This window comes from Rattus norvegicus, chromosome 15 (assembly GCF_021556685.1).
Source record: "Rattus norvegicus strain SHRSP/BbbUtx chromosome 15, alternate assembly SHRSP_T2T, whole genome shotgun sequence".
Taxonomy (NCBI): domain Eukaryota; kingdom Metazoa; phylum Chordata; class Mammalia; order Rodentia; family Muridae; genus Rattus; species Rattus norvegicus.
In genome coordinates, this window is record NC_141548.1 from 101743362 (window position 1) to 101760199 (window position 16838).

The window sequence follows — 16838 nt, forward strand, 5'->3', positions numbered from 1 at the left end:
GTTCTTTTTCTGTAAGGTTCTCAGATTTGTTCTATGTGTTATTCCTGGTAGACAGCTCTTCAACCTCTTGGAAGCAGAGTCTGAATTTGGAGGGACTGGTCCACTGATAGTAATATCTTGAGTAGGCCTCATAGTGGGTCAGACATAAAGACTGAGTACACTAGACAGATCTAGATATTGGGATTGTGAGATCCATCTGACGCCAAGGTATAGAGGCTTAGTTTTTGGGCATAGCTTAAAATCTGGGGCTATGAGGGCCTTCCCAGGTTCTAGGTTTATTGGGGTGGGCTTGATTTTTGGGTTCAGGGCAAAGTTGTGGTTACTTATTTTTTATTAATCATTTTATTTGTTTATATTTCAAATGTTATCCCCCTTACTGGTCTCCATTCTACCCCATCCCCCTCCCTTTTGCCTCAAAGAGGGTTGTGCTTACTTCTTACTATTCCAAATAAAGGATTTCTCAAGGTTATGCTGGAGCAGTTGGAGGAGGTGGCAGGCCATAGGAACCATCCTTCCTATCGTTGTATTCTATGTATTTGTTTTTATTTATTTTCTGCCACAGTTGTGTGTTAGTATCTCACTACTGTGCATGTTATCTATGCTAAAATCCTATGGAATACATATGTCCTGAAAAGCCATTTTTCTGTTATCCTGCACATAAGCAGACCTAATAATTTTTAAGCAAAATAGTTGCAATTACCATTTTGATAATCTGATATGTAGCACTAAACAAGAATTTACATATAAAGCTTTAAAAGTGGTTTGGATCACTCACCCAATTATTTCATAAATATCTTCTGATTTTCCTTCACGTAATTTTAGTATCCATGCACCTGGGTTGGCTTTTAGTTGAAAATATCCCTTTGAAGATGAAACGGGGAAAACTATTCATTTATATTATTATTATATTTATTATTCAATTATTCATTAAAGATTATAAGTGGATTAGCTAAAAAATATTTGTTAGGGGTGGAGGAAGAACATTCTAGAGATGAATTCCAAGGAAGAAGATTTTACAAGAGGTATAAAAACATCTAGAAGTATGATTTTTCCATGTTTTGAGCCAGGACTTCATCATGCCTGACTCAATTCTTCCAATTTTTAAAAGTAATTTCTTCCTTAAAGATTCAACATTAGGGACTGGAGAGATGTCCAGTAGTTAGTAAAAGTTGCTGCAGACTGCGGTCTGAGTCTCAGTATGCAGCTGGGCAGCTCCCAGCCACCTAGACTCCCACTCCAGGGGTTTGATGCCATCTTCTCTATAGGGACCTGCATATACAGATGTTTATATAAACACATCACAGAAATGAAAGCAAAATACATCTTAAGAGTAGAGAGGAGTTTATCTTCACTAACAGAAAACTGAAGAATTTCCCCCCAAAGCTAAATAGTGTGAACTGAATATTTAGAACACTTACCAGATTGGCCATTACTATTGTGTCAACTACGTCAGGATTGCTTCTTGTGCCCAGCGTGAACTGCAGGCCCTGCGGGGGCTGTTCTGTGGTCATGTCAAAGCAATGTCCTTCAAGGAGCAGATGCTCTAGTTCATACTCTGCTGTAACACTCCTCTCAATCTGTGGAAGACATATCGTGGCATGGGTACTATGAATCATACATAATGAGATAATTCTTAAGTAAGATAATATTCTTTGGTTTATAACTTGAAGTCTTTGACACATGAGTGAACCACTAATTTTTCCAGACAAAAGTTCATGACTAATTTTTCCTTCCCCATGTAGGTTGATGTCATTAAGCAGGTGAAGGCAGACAACATAAACGAGGCCTGTCATTGGACGAGAAGGAAGGGAGATGGGTACAGAGGTTTTAGAAGGAAGGGAGAAGCGGAGAGAAGAAGTCAGAGCAAAGAAGGTGCTGAGAGAACATGGCAGCAGATATTAAGATTCTTCTCTGCGCATAGATGCAGGTGTTAGGACTATTTTTAAGGGATGGGTGTGTACAGGATTTTGTACTGTCTAGATGGGCAAATTATATCCTATTAGTTGGATCAGAGGTTATTGTGTGGTGTGTTCTTTCATTGGGTGACTTAATTGAGTCCACAGTAAAAGTGCTGTGAGATAGGTGGTCTCTGTATGAAACTGGTGTGGCAGTGACCAGCCAAGGGAGCTGTGAGTGAGGACAGGGCAGCCTGACAGGGTGCTGCACTGGAACGGCTCGCAGACTGCCTGGGTCAGAGAGTACTTGGGGGCTGAGTGAAGCTGCTGAGATAAATTCACTAGTTTGGATCTTTAAAGTTATATTAATAACACATACTGTTCATTCTGTTTATGAGACTCCATTAGACCCCGTTAAGAGACCTCACTGATCATGAAGACAAAAGGGACTTTCCTTCCCCAAATTTCCTTTCTAAGACTTTCTTCATACATTTTATCATTTTATATCTTCTTAGTCTTACTTGTAGCTAAAGGTTGCTTTCTTATGATGAACACAGCACAGTTCTAGCCTTCTTCCTTTTGCAGAGCAGTTCATGATGAACGCACCAGGGATGAGTTAGAGGGAAATCCCACCTATCTATGTGAATGGGTCAATAGGGATTTCACTGCAAGGCAAAGTCTTTAGGCTAAAGGCACACATGGGGACCGTATGAACCAAATTCCTACAGGCAACATTCACGCCTTCTTACTGCAGGTGCATGGTCATGACCTCTAGGAGGAAGATGACAAACACAGAAGCTCGAGTGGTTTTAAAGGAAGACAGGAAGGACTATTTTCTCCAAAATTTCAGTCAATCTTTTTGAGAGTGCTGTATCTTTGTTAGTTTGTTCCTGAAAATGTTCTTACTTCAAAATTTGGAAAGATCCAGTATATTTTAACCTATTATTCTGTTAGTTAGAACAATAGCTTAATCCAAAGATAGTAACAGAAAGTTTATACATACTTCAAGATCAGATACCTTAAAGGCCAACAAGAGATAGGGAGGAAATGAGGGGAGAAAAGAAGGAAGTGGCCCAAGAGGCAAGAACTGCACAGCAGCTGTTGTCGGTGGAGGGAAGGGCAGAGGCTGAAGCCGGGAAGACAGACTCAACACAAGATCAACACGCGAGTCATCACTAAGCAGAAATGCATTTCAACTAGACAGGACTCTTGGGTCTGCGTCCTACAGGTCTGTGAAACTCTTTTCTTGACAGTCAAAATCAAGGTGAGAAGTCATTGAAAAGATCCCTAAACCAACAATTTGTTTTTTTGCAAGAATCATACTTGTACTGGTAAGGATAAACACAATGTTACTGTGCAACAATGGAATAAGTCCTTTCAGGCAAATAAAAATTCAAACACACACCCACTCTCTCTCTCTCTCTCTCTCTCTCTCTCTCTCTCTCTCTCTCTCTCTCTCTCTCTCTCCAGGGAATTGAAGGTCACTTCATGATGATTAGAGAACACAAAGAATACTGCAATTCTTAAAACGCCTGAGCTGAGCCTTTGTGTACACAGTGTAATGAACAAACAGCAAGTCTCACACAGACACACCTCACACAGTGCGGATGACTTCAGAATCACATCCAGACAGCAGACAAGCCATCCACATGAAAGACGGGCAAGCATTAGCATGGAACAAAGCCTTATCAGAGTCTGCGGACACGTTAGGACGTTCTACGCATAGGCACTCTGTTCAGAAGTCCATCCAGTGTTCTCTGAAACATGCCACGTTTAGGACACAGAGTCTGTCTTAGCAAATACAAGCAAGCTGGCGTAGTTCCCTGTGTTCAGCCTTGTGACAATGCAGTGACCCTACAAATCAAGGATGAAACCTGCAGAAACACAGGCCCACGGGGACGGGAAGCACACTGAATGACGGGTGGCCAGCTGAGAAATCATGAGAGGAATTAAAACGTCTTACAACTGAATGAAAATGAACTTAGGTGATTCAGTGAAAGCAGTTCAGTGAGGGAGGAGCTCCTAACAACACAGGCCTATAGTTTTAAAACAGAAATATCGAGTAAATTAACGAGGAAATCTTAGGAAAACAGAAAACAAGATGATGCTAATCAGTAGGAGGGGAAGAGGTCAGAACCAAGTTAGAAGTGAGTGGACTGAGATGGAAAGAGCAAGAGATTAAATGAAACAGTTCATACTTGAAAAGGAAATGAAGAAGATTGACAAACCATTAGTGTGGCCAACCAAAGGAGAGATAAGACATGGATTAGAAATGAAAAACAAAAACGATCTACTAGATACCAGTGACATCGGAGCACTGTCACCTGAACGGCTGTGCTGACCTGGGAACCCAGACGTGGGCTCCTCTGTCAACACACACAATCCGCTAAAACTACACAAGCGTAACCAACCCCCAGAGCTGCAGGAAGCAGTAAGATTTCATCTCCCCTGAAAATTCCCACCCAGATGGTGATGAGTCCCACATCAGTGGTCCTCAAACTCCTCCATACAGCAGGACAGGGAGGGTAACCAGTCATAGTTTATGAATCCAGTGCTATGCTGCCATCAACAGTGGAGGAGCTGTGCACAGCAGAGAAGAGGAGGGCAGGCCGATCCCTGATGAGCATGGTCTAAGAATTCTTAACAACACATAGAAAATATTCCTCACAATCACATGATTTGACCTCAATAGATACAGAAAAGGAAGTCAGAAGAGAAGGAACATAGCTCAAAATATTAAGACCTATAGAAAACAAATCTATATTCAACATTACATTAGCTGGAGAAAACTCAAACATATCCACTAAAATCAGGGAGAAAATACAGTCTGCACTCACTTCTAATCAGTGCTTCTCACTGAAGTCCTAGCTGAGCAATGGGACAACAGGAGGAGAGGGAGTCATTTACGTCTATTGCGGACAACGTTATCCTCTCTATAAAAGACCTTACAGCCTGCTCAGAAAGCTCTTAGACCTTACAAATGCTACAAATGGTTGAATGGAAAAAAAAATCAACAGAAAAGTTCGGTAGTTTTCATATGTTCCAATAATAATCCTGTTAGGAAAGAAATCAGGAAAAGAGCCCCAATTATAACCGTGGACGGAGAGAACTCTTACACGTTGTCCTCCGGTCTCTAGACACGCGCTGTGGAATATGTGCTCACACACAAGCACGAATCCTCACAATGTAAAACTCAAAGAAGAAAACAAACAAGCACGTCCATCTTACTAGGATGCAGATTTGTCTTCATCTTCAGTAAGTGGTAAAATTAGTTAAAAATAAAGTTGTGACTTATGAGTGGTAAATGTGGATTTGTACACCTATTTTATAGTACATGGTGCCAGGCTCATGTGGAATTTCCTCAGGTGTAAATGGATCCTGAGTGAAAAGTTGAAGAAGCCCTGGCAATGAGAACCCAGAATTAACCCAGCATGGCTTTTGACAAAGATAGCCCAATGTCTACTACAGAAAGGGCAGTGGCCTCTTCAACAAATGGTAAAAAGAGAATTAGGTCTCCTCATCAGAAGTTAAAGCTACAGTTCTATTTCTCACTCTGCACAAAAAACAAATTAAAAAGGATCAAAGTCCTTTCTATAGGAGTCAATACTCTGAATGGACATAAAAGTACAGAGGGAAGGTGTCAGCAAAACAGGCGCTCCAGATAAAGACCCCATAGCTGAGAATTCATCTTCAGATGTGACAAGTGGGATTAAATGAAACTAACTAAAAGACAGGATCTTTGCTAAATACACAATTTACCAGCTGTGGAGTTCCCAGAGGATTAAGGTCTAGAATGAAGAATAGGACAAAACCCTAACTACCGAAACATGAAACAGTGACATCAGTAAATGGGCTGATGATAAGTGTACAGTACTGAGCGGTCAGTGCACGTGGCCATACTGGCCAGTCCCATGGCTAGTGAACAACCTATGCTCAGTGTCCTCACCATTGGATGATGTTCTGTCCTACCCAGTCACATGCTTTCCACATGGAAGACAGACAGGGAATACTGGGGAGAAGCTGGGGCAGCTGTATGTAGGCACCATGGTGGAAATTCAGATGTGAAGCTACTCTGGAAACCAGTAGGAAAAGCCTTCAAAGTGCTAGAAACAGAATGCCCATGTGACTCAGCCTCTGAGTATGCTCCTGAAACACTGAAGACATCATCATATTTATGGCCGTACTGCTCACAGTGTACATTTACTCTGTTCCAAGTTACAAGTCCCTCTGTGCATTCGCCAACAGAGGACGCTGTGGGGGAGAGCTATGAACAGGAATGGTATTGTGTCATCAGAACGGAGATGGATGGTACTGGAAGTCCTTTGGCTCACAAAGACAAATGTTTTCTCTCATGTAGTTTCTACATTTCTATACGTTCATGAAATGATTATACATATATGTCTATACACACATGGCTTAAAAGTAGAAGTCAGACTGCAGAAAGGGAGGACCTAGAGGACAGGGGGAGGAAGTGGAGTTTCTGGGAGGTCCTTACAGCTACAGTACATGATAGTCTTGAATGAAAATGTCCTTATGTTAGTTTCACCATGGTCAATGAACAGATGCCAATAACAATTTTAAAATTCCCTTCTCCATTTTTCTCCATGGATAGTGACCGCAGGTGAGAAGTCTCAAAATTTACATTCCAGAAGTTGGACTGAAGTGTTGGGAAGCAGGGGTGCCTAGCCAATGGGCCACAGAGTTCCTTTCCTGCTTTCTATCTCATGTTTGTTCAGACTTATTTCTCCAACTCTCAGCCAGGACCTTCAAAATGTGTTTGGAACGAAACTTCTCGAAGCTAAACTCGCTAAGCAAGTAGGCACTTGACACTGTTGATCTAAACTGTTGCGTTTCTTCTCCAGACCGTCTACATTATCGTCTCAAGACTTCCTGAGCTAGTGGCAGACAGCAATAAACATGGCGAGGGCGTTTATGAACGGAAATGGGAGACACTGAGTTCTGAAGTGAAGCAAACGTAAGATCTAGGAAAGCACACACCGAGACCAAGCGCTGAAATGCTGGTGTCCATGTGTGACAGTCCTGCTCTCTTCTCTCAGCACTTCCCACAGTGACTTACATCCTTTAAGTTAATGTTGTCAAGGTCACAGTTGCTGTGTACTGGCTCCACCAGCCATCCTTCTGGGGTGATCATGTTGAGGGTCAGAAGGTGTGATTCTGGGATGTCCAGGAACTTTGCCACTGGTCCTTGAGAAGGACTATTGCTAGCCCCTGAGAATGGCTCTGGTTCCAGAACAAAACGGTAAAAGCTGTTAATAAAACACAAAAGTTATTGTGACTAAAATTAAGATGATTACTTACTCAAGTGTTTTAAAGCTGCCAATGGCTGAATAAGCATAACTATAAAACCCTCATTCAAAAGTGACACATACTCTGTGCCACAGGAGCTGAGAGGTTGTTTCATAGGATTACATATTTTATTCTTTAATGAACATAATTAAAATTTCTTAAACTCTATGTGGGTTAGAGTATCTGTGCTCATTTCTGCGGCCCTCCACATTTGTTCACAGTCCACATTTTGGCTTTTTTATGAGCTCCTAGCACTACAAAGAGGAAAATGAGAGCCAGAAAATGAGTAAAATTCAAGTGGAGATTTGAACTAAAATTGAACAAATGGAATGGAGTCAAATGTGCCTCCTCAGTAGATCATGAGACATAAGTGCACCATTACTGTATGTTAGCCTCATGCTTCATGATACTCAAGAATAGCAGGAGCCAATACCAAGAACATAAACACGGATGTTTCTATTCTAATACATTTTTACAATCATGTTAAGCTCAAATTCATATTGTGAGTCTATATTTTTACTATTCAATTGCTATTTCTACTTTTCATGAAATGTACTTTGAACTAAGAGTAAAAATTGTGTAAGCCCTGCTGCAGCTCTCAAGGGTCAATGACTGAGGAGAGAGGCGCTAAAGCTCATGCTGTTGTGCTGGGGAAGAAGGACTGCAGTGCCCTCTAGTGGTTGGCTGAAAAGTACCCCAGTTACCTGCCACTAAGGGCATCTCTGGTTTACTTCATCTGAGACCCTGACAAGAGTGAGAGAGCGAGAGACAGAGAGCGACAGAGAGCGAGAGAACACGAACCAGAAGGGTATAAGCAAGCCTGCTTAACTTAGTTGTAGAAGGTATGCCGTTGATTTGGCCACATTTGACTACGCCCCACCCTTCCTCCAGGAGAGTTTACACAGATTGGTGACGAGACTCACTGGAGAAGACAGGAAAGAACCCATATTCAAAGCAAAGCAAAGCAAAGGAGGTACAGGGGGGCATGAGAGAGAATGGCCATGAGGAAAATGCACAAAACAAGCACTCAGCATGCCAAACACAATATAAACACCAAGGAAAATTTATAGAAATGTTGGAAATTCTTTAGGATTGAGTAAAAATAATTTTAGTGACAAAAATATTAAAGGCAAATGTCATGAAAGCACAGTGAAGGAGTGCTACTGTAGACCAGTGTTATAGGATATCTGAACATGTTTCTAGTCATGGTGTGGTTCAGCCTTAGCACACACCTTAATCCCTCTGGCTAGAATACAGACACGTCCTTAGTACACATCTTTAATACGAAACAATGAAGGTAAAGTCAGTTTGTAGAAGGAAGCAGCCATGTTTGAGAGTGAAGTCTAATTGAGTGGCAGGCAAAGTGATGAATTGGAGAAAGATTTAGCAGAGTAGGATATGTCTAACCCTAAGGAGAAAAGAGAGGAAAATAAAGTTACTTAAGGGAGAGACAGACAGTACAGGAGGAAGAGAGTACAGTGCAGGAAGAGAGTGGAGTTTGTGGAGAGCAGGACGGTAGAGTTGAGAGGGAGAGTAGGGCAGCAGAGAGAAAGAAGGAGGCAGCTTCACTGGGAGAGTTTTACATAGAACACCGAAGAGAGAACAAGCAAGACCAGGTAAAGACAGAAGCAGCAAGGGAATGAGAAGGAGCCGGGAGATTAGAAAAGATTGGCAGTGTCAGTTTGAGGCTAAGAAGAGCAGTTCAGAGGCCGAGAGAAAAAACGAGATTGAATAAATCAGAACAGATGAACTGAACCGACCAGCCAGAGATCAGAAAGAACTAGGAAGGGGTGAGCTTATGCAGTAGTAAGTGTCAGAGGTAGAATAGATCTAATCTAGTCTAGATTAGATTGTAAGGAGGCTAGACGCTTCCAGAACTAAGCCTAGATTAGCAGACTACATTTTCAGATCAAGTTGGCCTCAAACTCAGAGAAATTTGCCTGCCTCTGCTCCCAAGTACTGGGTTTAAAGGTGTGTGCCACCACTGCCCAGCAAGGGAGCAATTAAAAAGATTTATTTATATTTTATGTGTACAATGTGTCTGTATGTTTGTGCACTATATGCATGCAGTATCTGAGGAGGCCAGAGGACTGTTAGCTGTCATGTAGGTGCTAGGGCAGAACTCCTGTTTCCTGCAAGAATAGTGACTCCTTTTAAATGCCGAGCCATCTCTTCAGCCCCTAAGATGGAGTAACAAAGGTTTTCACACATTTATTTATATTAGTGTGTGTGAGTGTGTTTATGTGTGTGCGTGCGTGTGTGTGTGCGTGTGTGTGTGTATGCCTGTGTGTATGTGTGTATGTGTGTGTATGTGTGTGTGTGCGTGTGTGTGCGCCCGTGTGTATGTGTGTGCGTGCGTGTGTGTGCGTGCGTGCGTGTGTGCGTGTGTATGTGTGTATGTGTGTGTATGTGTGTGCGCGTGTGCGTGCGTGTGTGTGTGCGTGCGTGTGTGTGTGTATGCCTGTGTGTATGTGTGTATGTGTGTGTATGTGTGTGTGTGCGTGTGTGTGCGCCCGTGTGTATGTGTGTGCGTGCGTGTGTGTGCGTGCGTGCGTGTGTGCGTGTGTATGTGTGTATGTGTGTGTATGTGTGTGCGCGTGTGCGTGCGTGTGTGTGTGCGTGCGTGTGTGTGTGTATGCCTGTGTGTATGTGTGTATGTGTGTGTGTGTGTGTGCGTGTGTGTGCGCCCGTGTGTATGTGTGTGCGTGCGTGTGTGTGTGCGTGTGTGTGTGTGTATGCCTGTGTGTATGTGTGTATGTGTGTGTATGTGTGTGCGCCTGTGTGTGTGCGTGTGTGTATGCCTGTGTGTATGTGTGTGTATGTGTGTGTATGTGTGTGTGTGCGTGTGTGTATGTGTGTGCGCCCGTGTGTATGTATGTGTGTGCGTGTATGTATGTATGTGTGTGCATGTGTGTGTGTACGTGTATGTGTCCGTGTGCGTGTATGTGTGTGTGCATGTATATGTGTGTGTATGTGTGTGAGTGTGTATGTGTGTAGGTGTGCGTGTATGTGTGTGTGTGTACGTGTGAGTGTGTGTATGTGTGTGTGTGCGTGTGTGTGCGTGTGTGTATGTGTGTGCGTGCGTATGTGTGTGTATGTGTGTGCATGTGTGTATGTGTGTGCGTGTATGTGTGTATGTATGTGTGCGTGTATGTGTGTGTGTCCGTGTGCGTGTATGTGTGTGTGCATGTATGTGTGTGTATGTGTGTGAGTGTGTATGTATGTGTGTATGTGTGCGTGTATGTGTGTGTGTGTGTGCGTGTGTGTCTGTGCGTGCCCCTAACAGTGCACATGTGGGAATCGGAGGACACTGTGGGCGTCACTCCTCTCCTCTGTCATGTGGGTCTGAAGGTCATAAGGCTGGGTGGCCCTTCACTTGCTGAGGCACTGCCCCAGTTTTCTTCTCCCCACAACTGAGTAGCTGTGAAGATGGAAGATGAAAGCTAAGACAGTTAAAGACGAGAAAGAGAATACTTGATAAAGCAGGGTGGAAGGCAAAGGAGGAAGGTACAGGATTAAACAGGGAGGAGGAGGCATTTGTGTAAAAACTCAGGAGAAATATGGCTCTTCCCACACAACCTAAGGAGGCTTCTAAAGGCAGGAGACAGAGCATGGGGTCAAGCAGAGCCTTACTCACTACTCTGCTCAGCTCTGAGGAAAATGAGACAATATTTACTAAGGGAGGGCTCAGAACAAACCTGAGAACCATCTGACTGATGTACGCACAGGATAGACTGAGCTGGCTGAAACCTGGTATCTGCTGCAGCTCAACAACAGCTGGCACTCTAGCATCACTGACTGCAGACGTCATGCTCTTCCCCAGTATTCAATATCAGTAATCTTTTATTTTTAAATATTTTTATTTTAACTGTACACTCACTCACTCGCTCACTCACTCACTCACCCACTCACTCACTCACCCACTCACTCACTCACTCACCCACTCACTCACCCACTCACTCACTCACCCACTCACTCACTCACTCACCCACCCACCCACTCACTTACCCACTCACTCACCCACCCACCCACTCACTCACCCACTCACTCACCCACTCACTCACTCACCCACCCACCCACTCACTCTCTCACTCACCCACTCACTCACTCACACACTCTCTCACTCACTCACCCACTCACTCACTCACTCACACACTCTCTCACTCACTCACTCACTCACCCACTCACTCACCCACTCACTCACTCACTCACTTACCCACTCACTCACTCACCCACCCACTCACTCACCCACCCACTCACTCACTCACTCACCCACTCACTCACCCACCCACTCACCCACTCACCCACTCACCCACTCACTCACCCACTCACTCACCCACTCACCCACTCACTCACTCACCCACCCACTCACCCACTCACCCACTCACCCACCCACTCACTCACCCACCCACCCACCCACCCACTCACTCACTCACCCACTCACCCACTCACTCACCCACTCACTCACTCACCCACCCACTCACTCACCCACTCACTCACCCACCCACCCACTCACTCACTCACCCACCCACTCTCTCACTCACCCACCCACTCTCTCACTCACTCACTCTCTCACTCACTCACCCACTCACTCACCCACCCACTCACTCACCCACTCACTCACCCACCCACTCTCTCACTCACTCACCCACTCACTCATGCATGCCTGTGCACATGAGTTTAGTACGCACAGAAGTCAGAAGAGAACATCAGAGTCCCTGGAGCTAGAGTAATAGGCAACTGTAGGTTGCTGAAAATGGTTGCTGGGACTTGAACTCAGATTCCCCGTAAGAGCAGCAAGCTCTCTGAACCACTGAAATATATCTCCAGCCCTCAGTATTTTTCTTCCATTAAATCCATCCACGCTTTATAGAGATATTATGAGGGGACTGTCGTCTTGTGTCGTCTGTGCCCATGGACAGACCTTTCCATTAGTGACCAGCATTTAATAACTTTGATCAGATTTAGAAAGGTATGTGATGAATTTGGAATACAGAAGAGAAACAAACAACCTAAAAAGTAAATGAGTGATAAAACAGGAGTCAGTCAAGAGGCCAATGAATGAGTTCAATTCCCATTTTAATTTTCTACATTTTCCATTTTATTACCTTCCAATAATTAAAAACTTATTGTTTAAAATGATGGTTCAAGGTAAAACTGTATAATATATATAATACACATAATATATATAAAACAGTCTAGAGATCAGCTGAACTGTACCTTTTCTGTCAGCCGAATACACATATTTAGAGTTTGATAATAGCAACCAAGAGAAACACATCTATTAATAAGCCTTTGAAGCTTTTGTAGTCCAACAGGGCACATCGTCTTTCTGCCCCAAGGCCAGGAGGACATTGAACGTTTCTATTAGTAGAAGTGGCTACAATGACTGCAATTCTTTTTTTTTTTTAATTAACTTGAGTATTTCTTATATACATTTCGAGTGTTATTCCCTTTCCCGGTCTCTGGGCAAACATCCCTCTCCCCCCTCCCCTTCTTTATGGGTGTTCCCCTTCCCATCCTCCCCCCTTGCAGCCCTTCCCCCAACAATCTAGTTCACTGGGGGTTCAGTCTTAACAGGACCCAGGGCTTCCCCTTCCACTGGTGCTCTTACTAGGATACTCATTGCTACCTATGAGGTCAGAGTCCAGGGTCAGTCCATGTATAGTCTTTAGGTAGTGGCTTAGTCCCTGGAAGCTCTGGTTGCTTGGCATTGTTGTACATATGGGGTCTCGAGCCCCTTCAAGCTCTTCCAGTTCTTTCTCTGATTCCTTCAACGGGGGTCCTATTCTCAATTCAGTGGTTTGCTGCTGGCATACGCCTCTGTATTTGCTGTATTCTGGCTGTGTCTCTCGGGAGAGATCTACATCCGGCTCCTGTCGGCCTGCACTTCTTTGCTTCATCCATCTTGTCTAATTGGATGGCTGTATATGCATGGGCCACATGTGGGGCAGGCTCTGAATGGGTGTTCCTTCTGTGTCTGTTTTAATCTTTGTCTCTCTATTCCCTGCCAAGGGTATTCTTGTTCCCCTTTTAAAGAAGGAGTGAAGCATTCACATTTTGATCATCCATCTTGAGTTTCATTTGTTCTAGGCATCTAGGGTAATTCAAGCATTTGGGCTAATAGCCACTTATCAATGAGTGCATACCATGTGTGTTTTTCTGTGATTGGGTTACCTCACTCAGGATAATATTTTCCAGTTCCGACCATTTGCCTACAAATTTCATAAAGTCATTGTTTTTGATAGCTGAGTAATATTCCATTGTGTAGATGTATCACATTTTCTGTATCCATTCCTCTGTTGAAGGGCATCTGGGTTCTTTCCAGCTTCTGGCTATTATAAATAAGGCTGCAATGAACATAGTGGAGCACGTGTCTTTTTTATATGTTGGGACATCTTTTGGGTATATGCCCAAGAGAGGTATAGCTGGATCCTCAGGCAGTTCAATGTCCAATTTTCTGAGGAACCTCCAGACTGATTTCCAGAATGGTTGTACCAGTCTGCAATCCCACCAACAATGGAGGAGTGTTCCTCTTTCTCCACATCCTCGCCAGCATCTGCTGTCACCTGATTTTTTGATCTTAGCCCTTCTCACTGGTGTGAGGCGAAATGATTGCAATTCTAAACCAAAACAGAGTGTGTTTCTGTTAAGCAGCACGTGGTTCCTAACGTGTCACTGACAGAAACTCTCATGTTAAGCAGCATGTCGTTAGCATGTTGTTAGCATGTGGTCCTAATGTGTCACGGACAGAAACTCTGAACTACTTTCCTCTTACACTCCCGACACGCGACAGTGATGGCACGCGTAAAGAACGTGCTGAAATGTGAGTCCCAGAAAGCCGCCCACTATAGCTAACCGGCAAACCACCTTTGACTTCACTGCATTCCCCTGGAAACACCTCTATAAACACTCCCCTATCAAAGCCCTAAAAATGCCAGTAAAGGAAACTTCATGCAGTTCTGCAGTAAGCTAAGGTATATCTACTGAGTTGGGTAGTTCAGTTTTGAGGCCATTAAGTGCAGTGACAGACAGAGCTAGTCCACAACAGATTCTTCCTCCTCCATGCATCTGCAAGTGTTCCAGTCCACTCACCTGTCTAACGGGGCTTCTGAAAGCTTACCCCTGCAGTTCATGAACAGCTTCATCCTCACGTTCACGATCTTCCCAAGCACCTATTGAAAACACCCATATTGATTTTTAATGACACAACAGCTAAGGGCTATGGAGCATATTCTGTGCACTGCATTAGCAATTTACACTCACTGTCACAGTAACACTCAGATACCCTCCCTGCCCGAGGCCACAGGAAGTTACCCAAGAGGTTGACATTCAAGCAACTGCAAGGTGCTACTCTTTGGCTTAAAATAACTTCCTTTCAGGGTTTCTGAATTTCCTCCGCATTGAAGGGAGAGTAATACAGAACTGTATAGAACCTGGGTTTGCAAGCCTGAAGTGGTGGCCTCACAGCACTGCCTAGCGTACTCTCATCTTGTCAGAATTCCACTGTGTCATACGAGAGGTAGACAGTTCCAGGCTGTACATGGATGGCCTAGTCTTTCTTTTGTCTTAATTTTCATTAAATAAGTAACAAGAGGGAGAAAATGACTTTTGTTCTCCCTCATCTCTACACAGGAAACAGAGCACAGATGAACCAAAACTATCAATAAAAATATGGATCAAGGCAGAAACAGAAATGCACACATAACACCAAGAACACAGACATAGAGGGATTACAACAGACAAAGTGTACACTTAAGAGCTCTGGGGTTTAATTCCCATCCTGTCACCCATACTCACTGCCATGGAGACCAGGGGCTGACCTGTTTCCCCTCCAAAGTTAGATCAGCACTGCATAGTCATTAACTACACAGAATGAGTGACAAGCAAAGCTAGAAACTATAACCAATATGCAAAATATTATTCTATAAATAATTTATAAAGTAAAAATAAAATTGCTCAGAAATAAAGCATATTAGTTTTATCAAAGAAATAAAGTGATGTGCAATCCCTCTCTCTTATCTCTATAACTTTATATTTATTACTTTTAAGTTCTATCTTGACATAAGTCTTAAACATAAAATAACAGTTTCTTCTGAATAATGATTCTTCACAGAATCAGGGAAGCTATACACTAAGAATCAAGGATAATTTGAGTTCTATACTTCAATAAACTTACACATGAAGGGTTTACAATGCTTAGGAAGAAAGGTGAAACAGCTGCTGGGCTAACTTTGTGTTGTTTATGCTCTGAAGCCAAACAACATCAAAATCTCAGATCATGATCTAAGCAAATGCACTCATAGGAAGTTTGTACAATCAATTCCCCTAAAGTAGTCCACAGTCTGAGAAAACTACAACATGGAGTTCTGATGGAATGTACAACATCATCACTAAACGCGGTATTAACATTATCCATTAGAGCTACTTCACTAAACACGATATTAACATTATACAACAACATCACTGAACATGATATTAACATTATACAACAACATCACTAAACGCGGTATTAACATTATCCATTAGAGCTACTTCTTACGCTTTGGCCTGGTTCCCAAACGGAAGACAACCGTCAGAGGGGTTCCAGTTCTGAGAACCTGAGTTCTTTATTTAAACAGCTTTTGATATTATAATCTAACTGTCATCACCTTCCCTCTTCTCTGTTCAGGTCCCGCTGTGTGCCCTTTGACACGTCTCAAGTTCACGACCTCACTCCCTTTAAGCTTCGTTATACATACACAACACACACACATATATGACTGGAACTGCTCAGCCCAAGTGTCACCTGCATGTATGTGCTCCAGGGCTGACCATTTGCTATGGATAGCAAACTGGCCTGCTCTTCCCTTTTCCCCTACTCTCAGCATTCCTTAGTCGCCTGCAGTTGAGAACATTTCTTAAATAGCTATCTTCCTCCCTGCCTTCCTTCCTTCCTCCCTGCCTTCCTTCCTTCCTCCCTCCCTCCTTCTGTCATCTTCACTCTATCCTTCTGTCTCAGACAGAGGATGGCTATGCAGCCCAGCGTGGCCTTAAGCTTACAGTCTTTGTGTCTTTTTTGAGTGCCGGGACTACAGACATAAGTTGAAACACTAGACTTCCACAACACCCTCCATCTTTATGAAAGGCTGTTGGGCATGGTTTCCAACTTCTCACTATTATGACTTCCAATCACCCGTGGAGCTTTGGTGGTGTGGCCCTGTTCTCCCCTTTATGCTAACAGTAATGCACAGATGACCTCTGAACTGTGACAGTGATCCTAAGTTGCTAGAAAGTCTGCGGCAGCTTGAGTAGCTTATGCCTGACTGCTGATGACACATTGTCTTAGTCAGGGTTTACTGCTGTGCACAGACACCATGACCAAGGCAACTCTTATAAGGACAACATTTAATTGGGGCTGGCTTACAGGTTCAGTCCATTATCAGTCATCAAGACAGGAGCATGACAGCATCCAGGCAGGCATGGCGCAGGAGGAGCTGTGATTTCTACATCTTATTCCAAAGGCAAACAGGAGACTGGCTCTCAGGTGGTTAGGAGGCTTCTGAAAGCTTACCCACCACACCACACAGAAGCCTCATCTTGTTGAAGACCTTACTACAAAGCTCAATCTCTGGATGAAATCTCTGTGTTCCTCCC

At 43.5% G+C, this 16838-nt stretch overlaps 1 protein-coding gene across 5 annotated transcripts in view; it reads right to left on the reverse strand.

Annotated features, from left to right (window-relative positions):
• Nucleotides 1-16838, reverse strand: part of Uggt2 (UDP-glucose glycoprotein glucosyltransferase 2) — a 159552-nt gene that overhangs the window by 40225 nt on the left and 102489 nt on the right. For 3 of the 5 annotated variants that reach the window (NM_001433035.1, XM_087586273.1, XM_087586276.1), the window contains 4 exon segments: nucleotides 776-861; nucleotides 1419-1577; nucleotides 6973-7162; nucleotides 14298-14377. In NM_001433035.1, coding sequence (NP_001419964.1) covers nucleotides 776-861; nucleotides 1419-1577; nucleotides 6973-7162; nucleotides 14298-14377 — 515 coding nt within the window. 5 annotated transcript variants of the gene reach the window in all.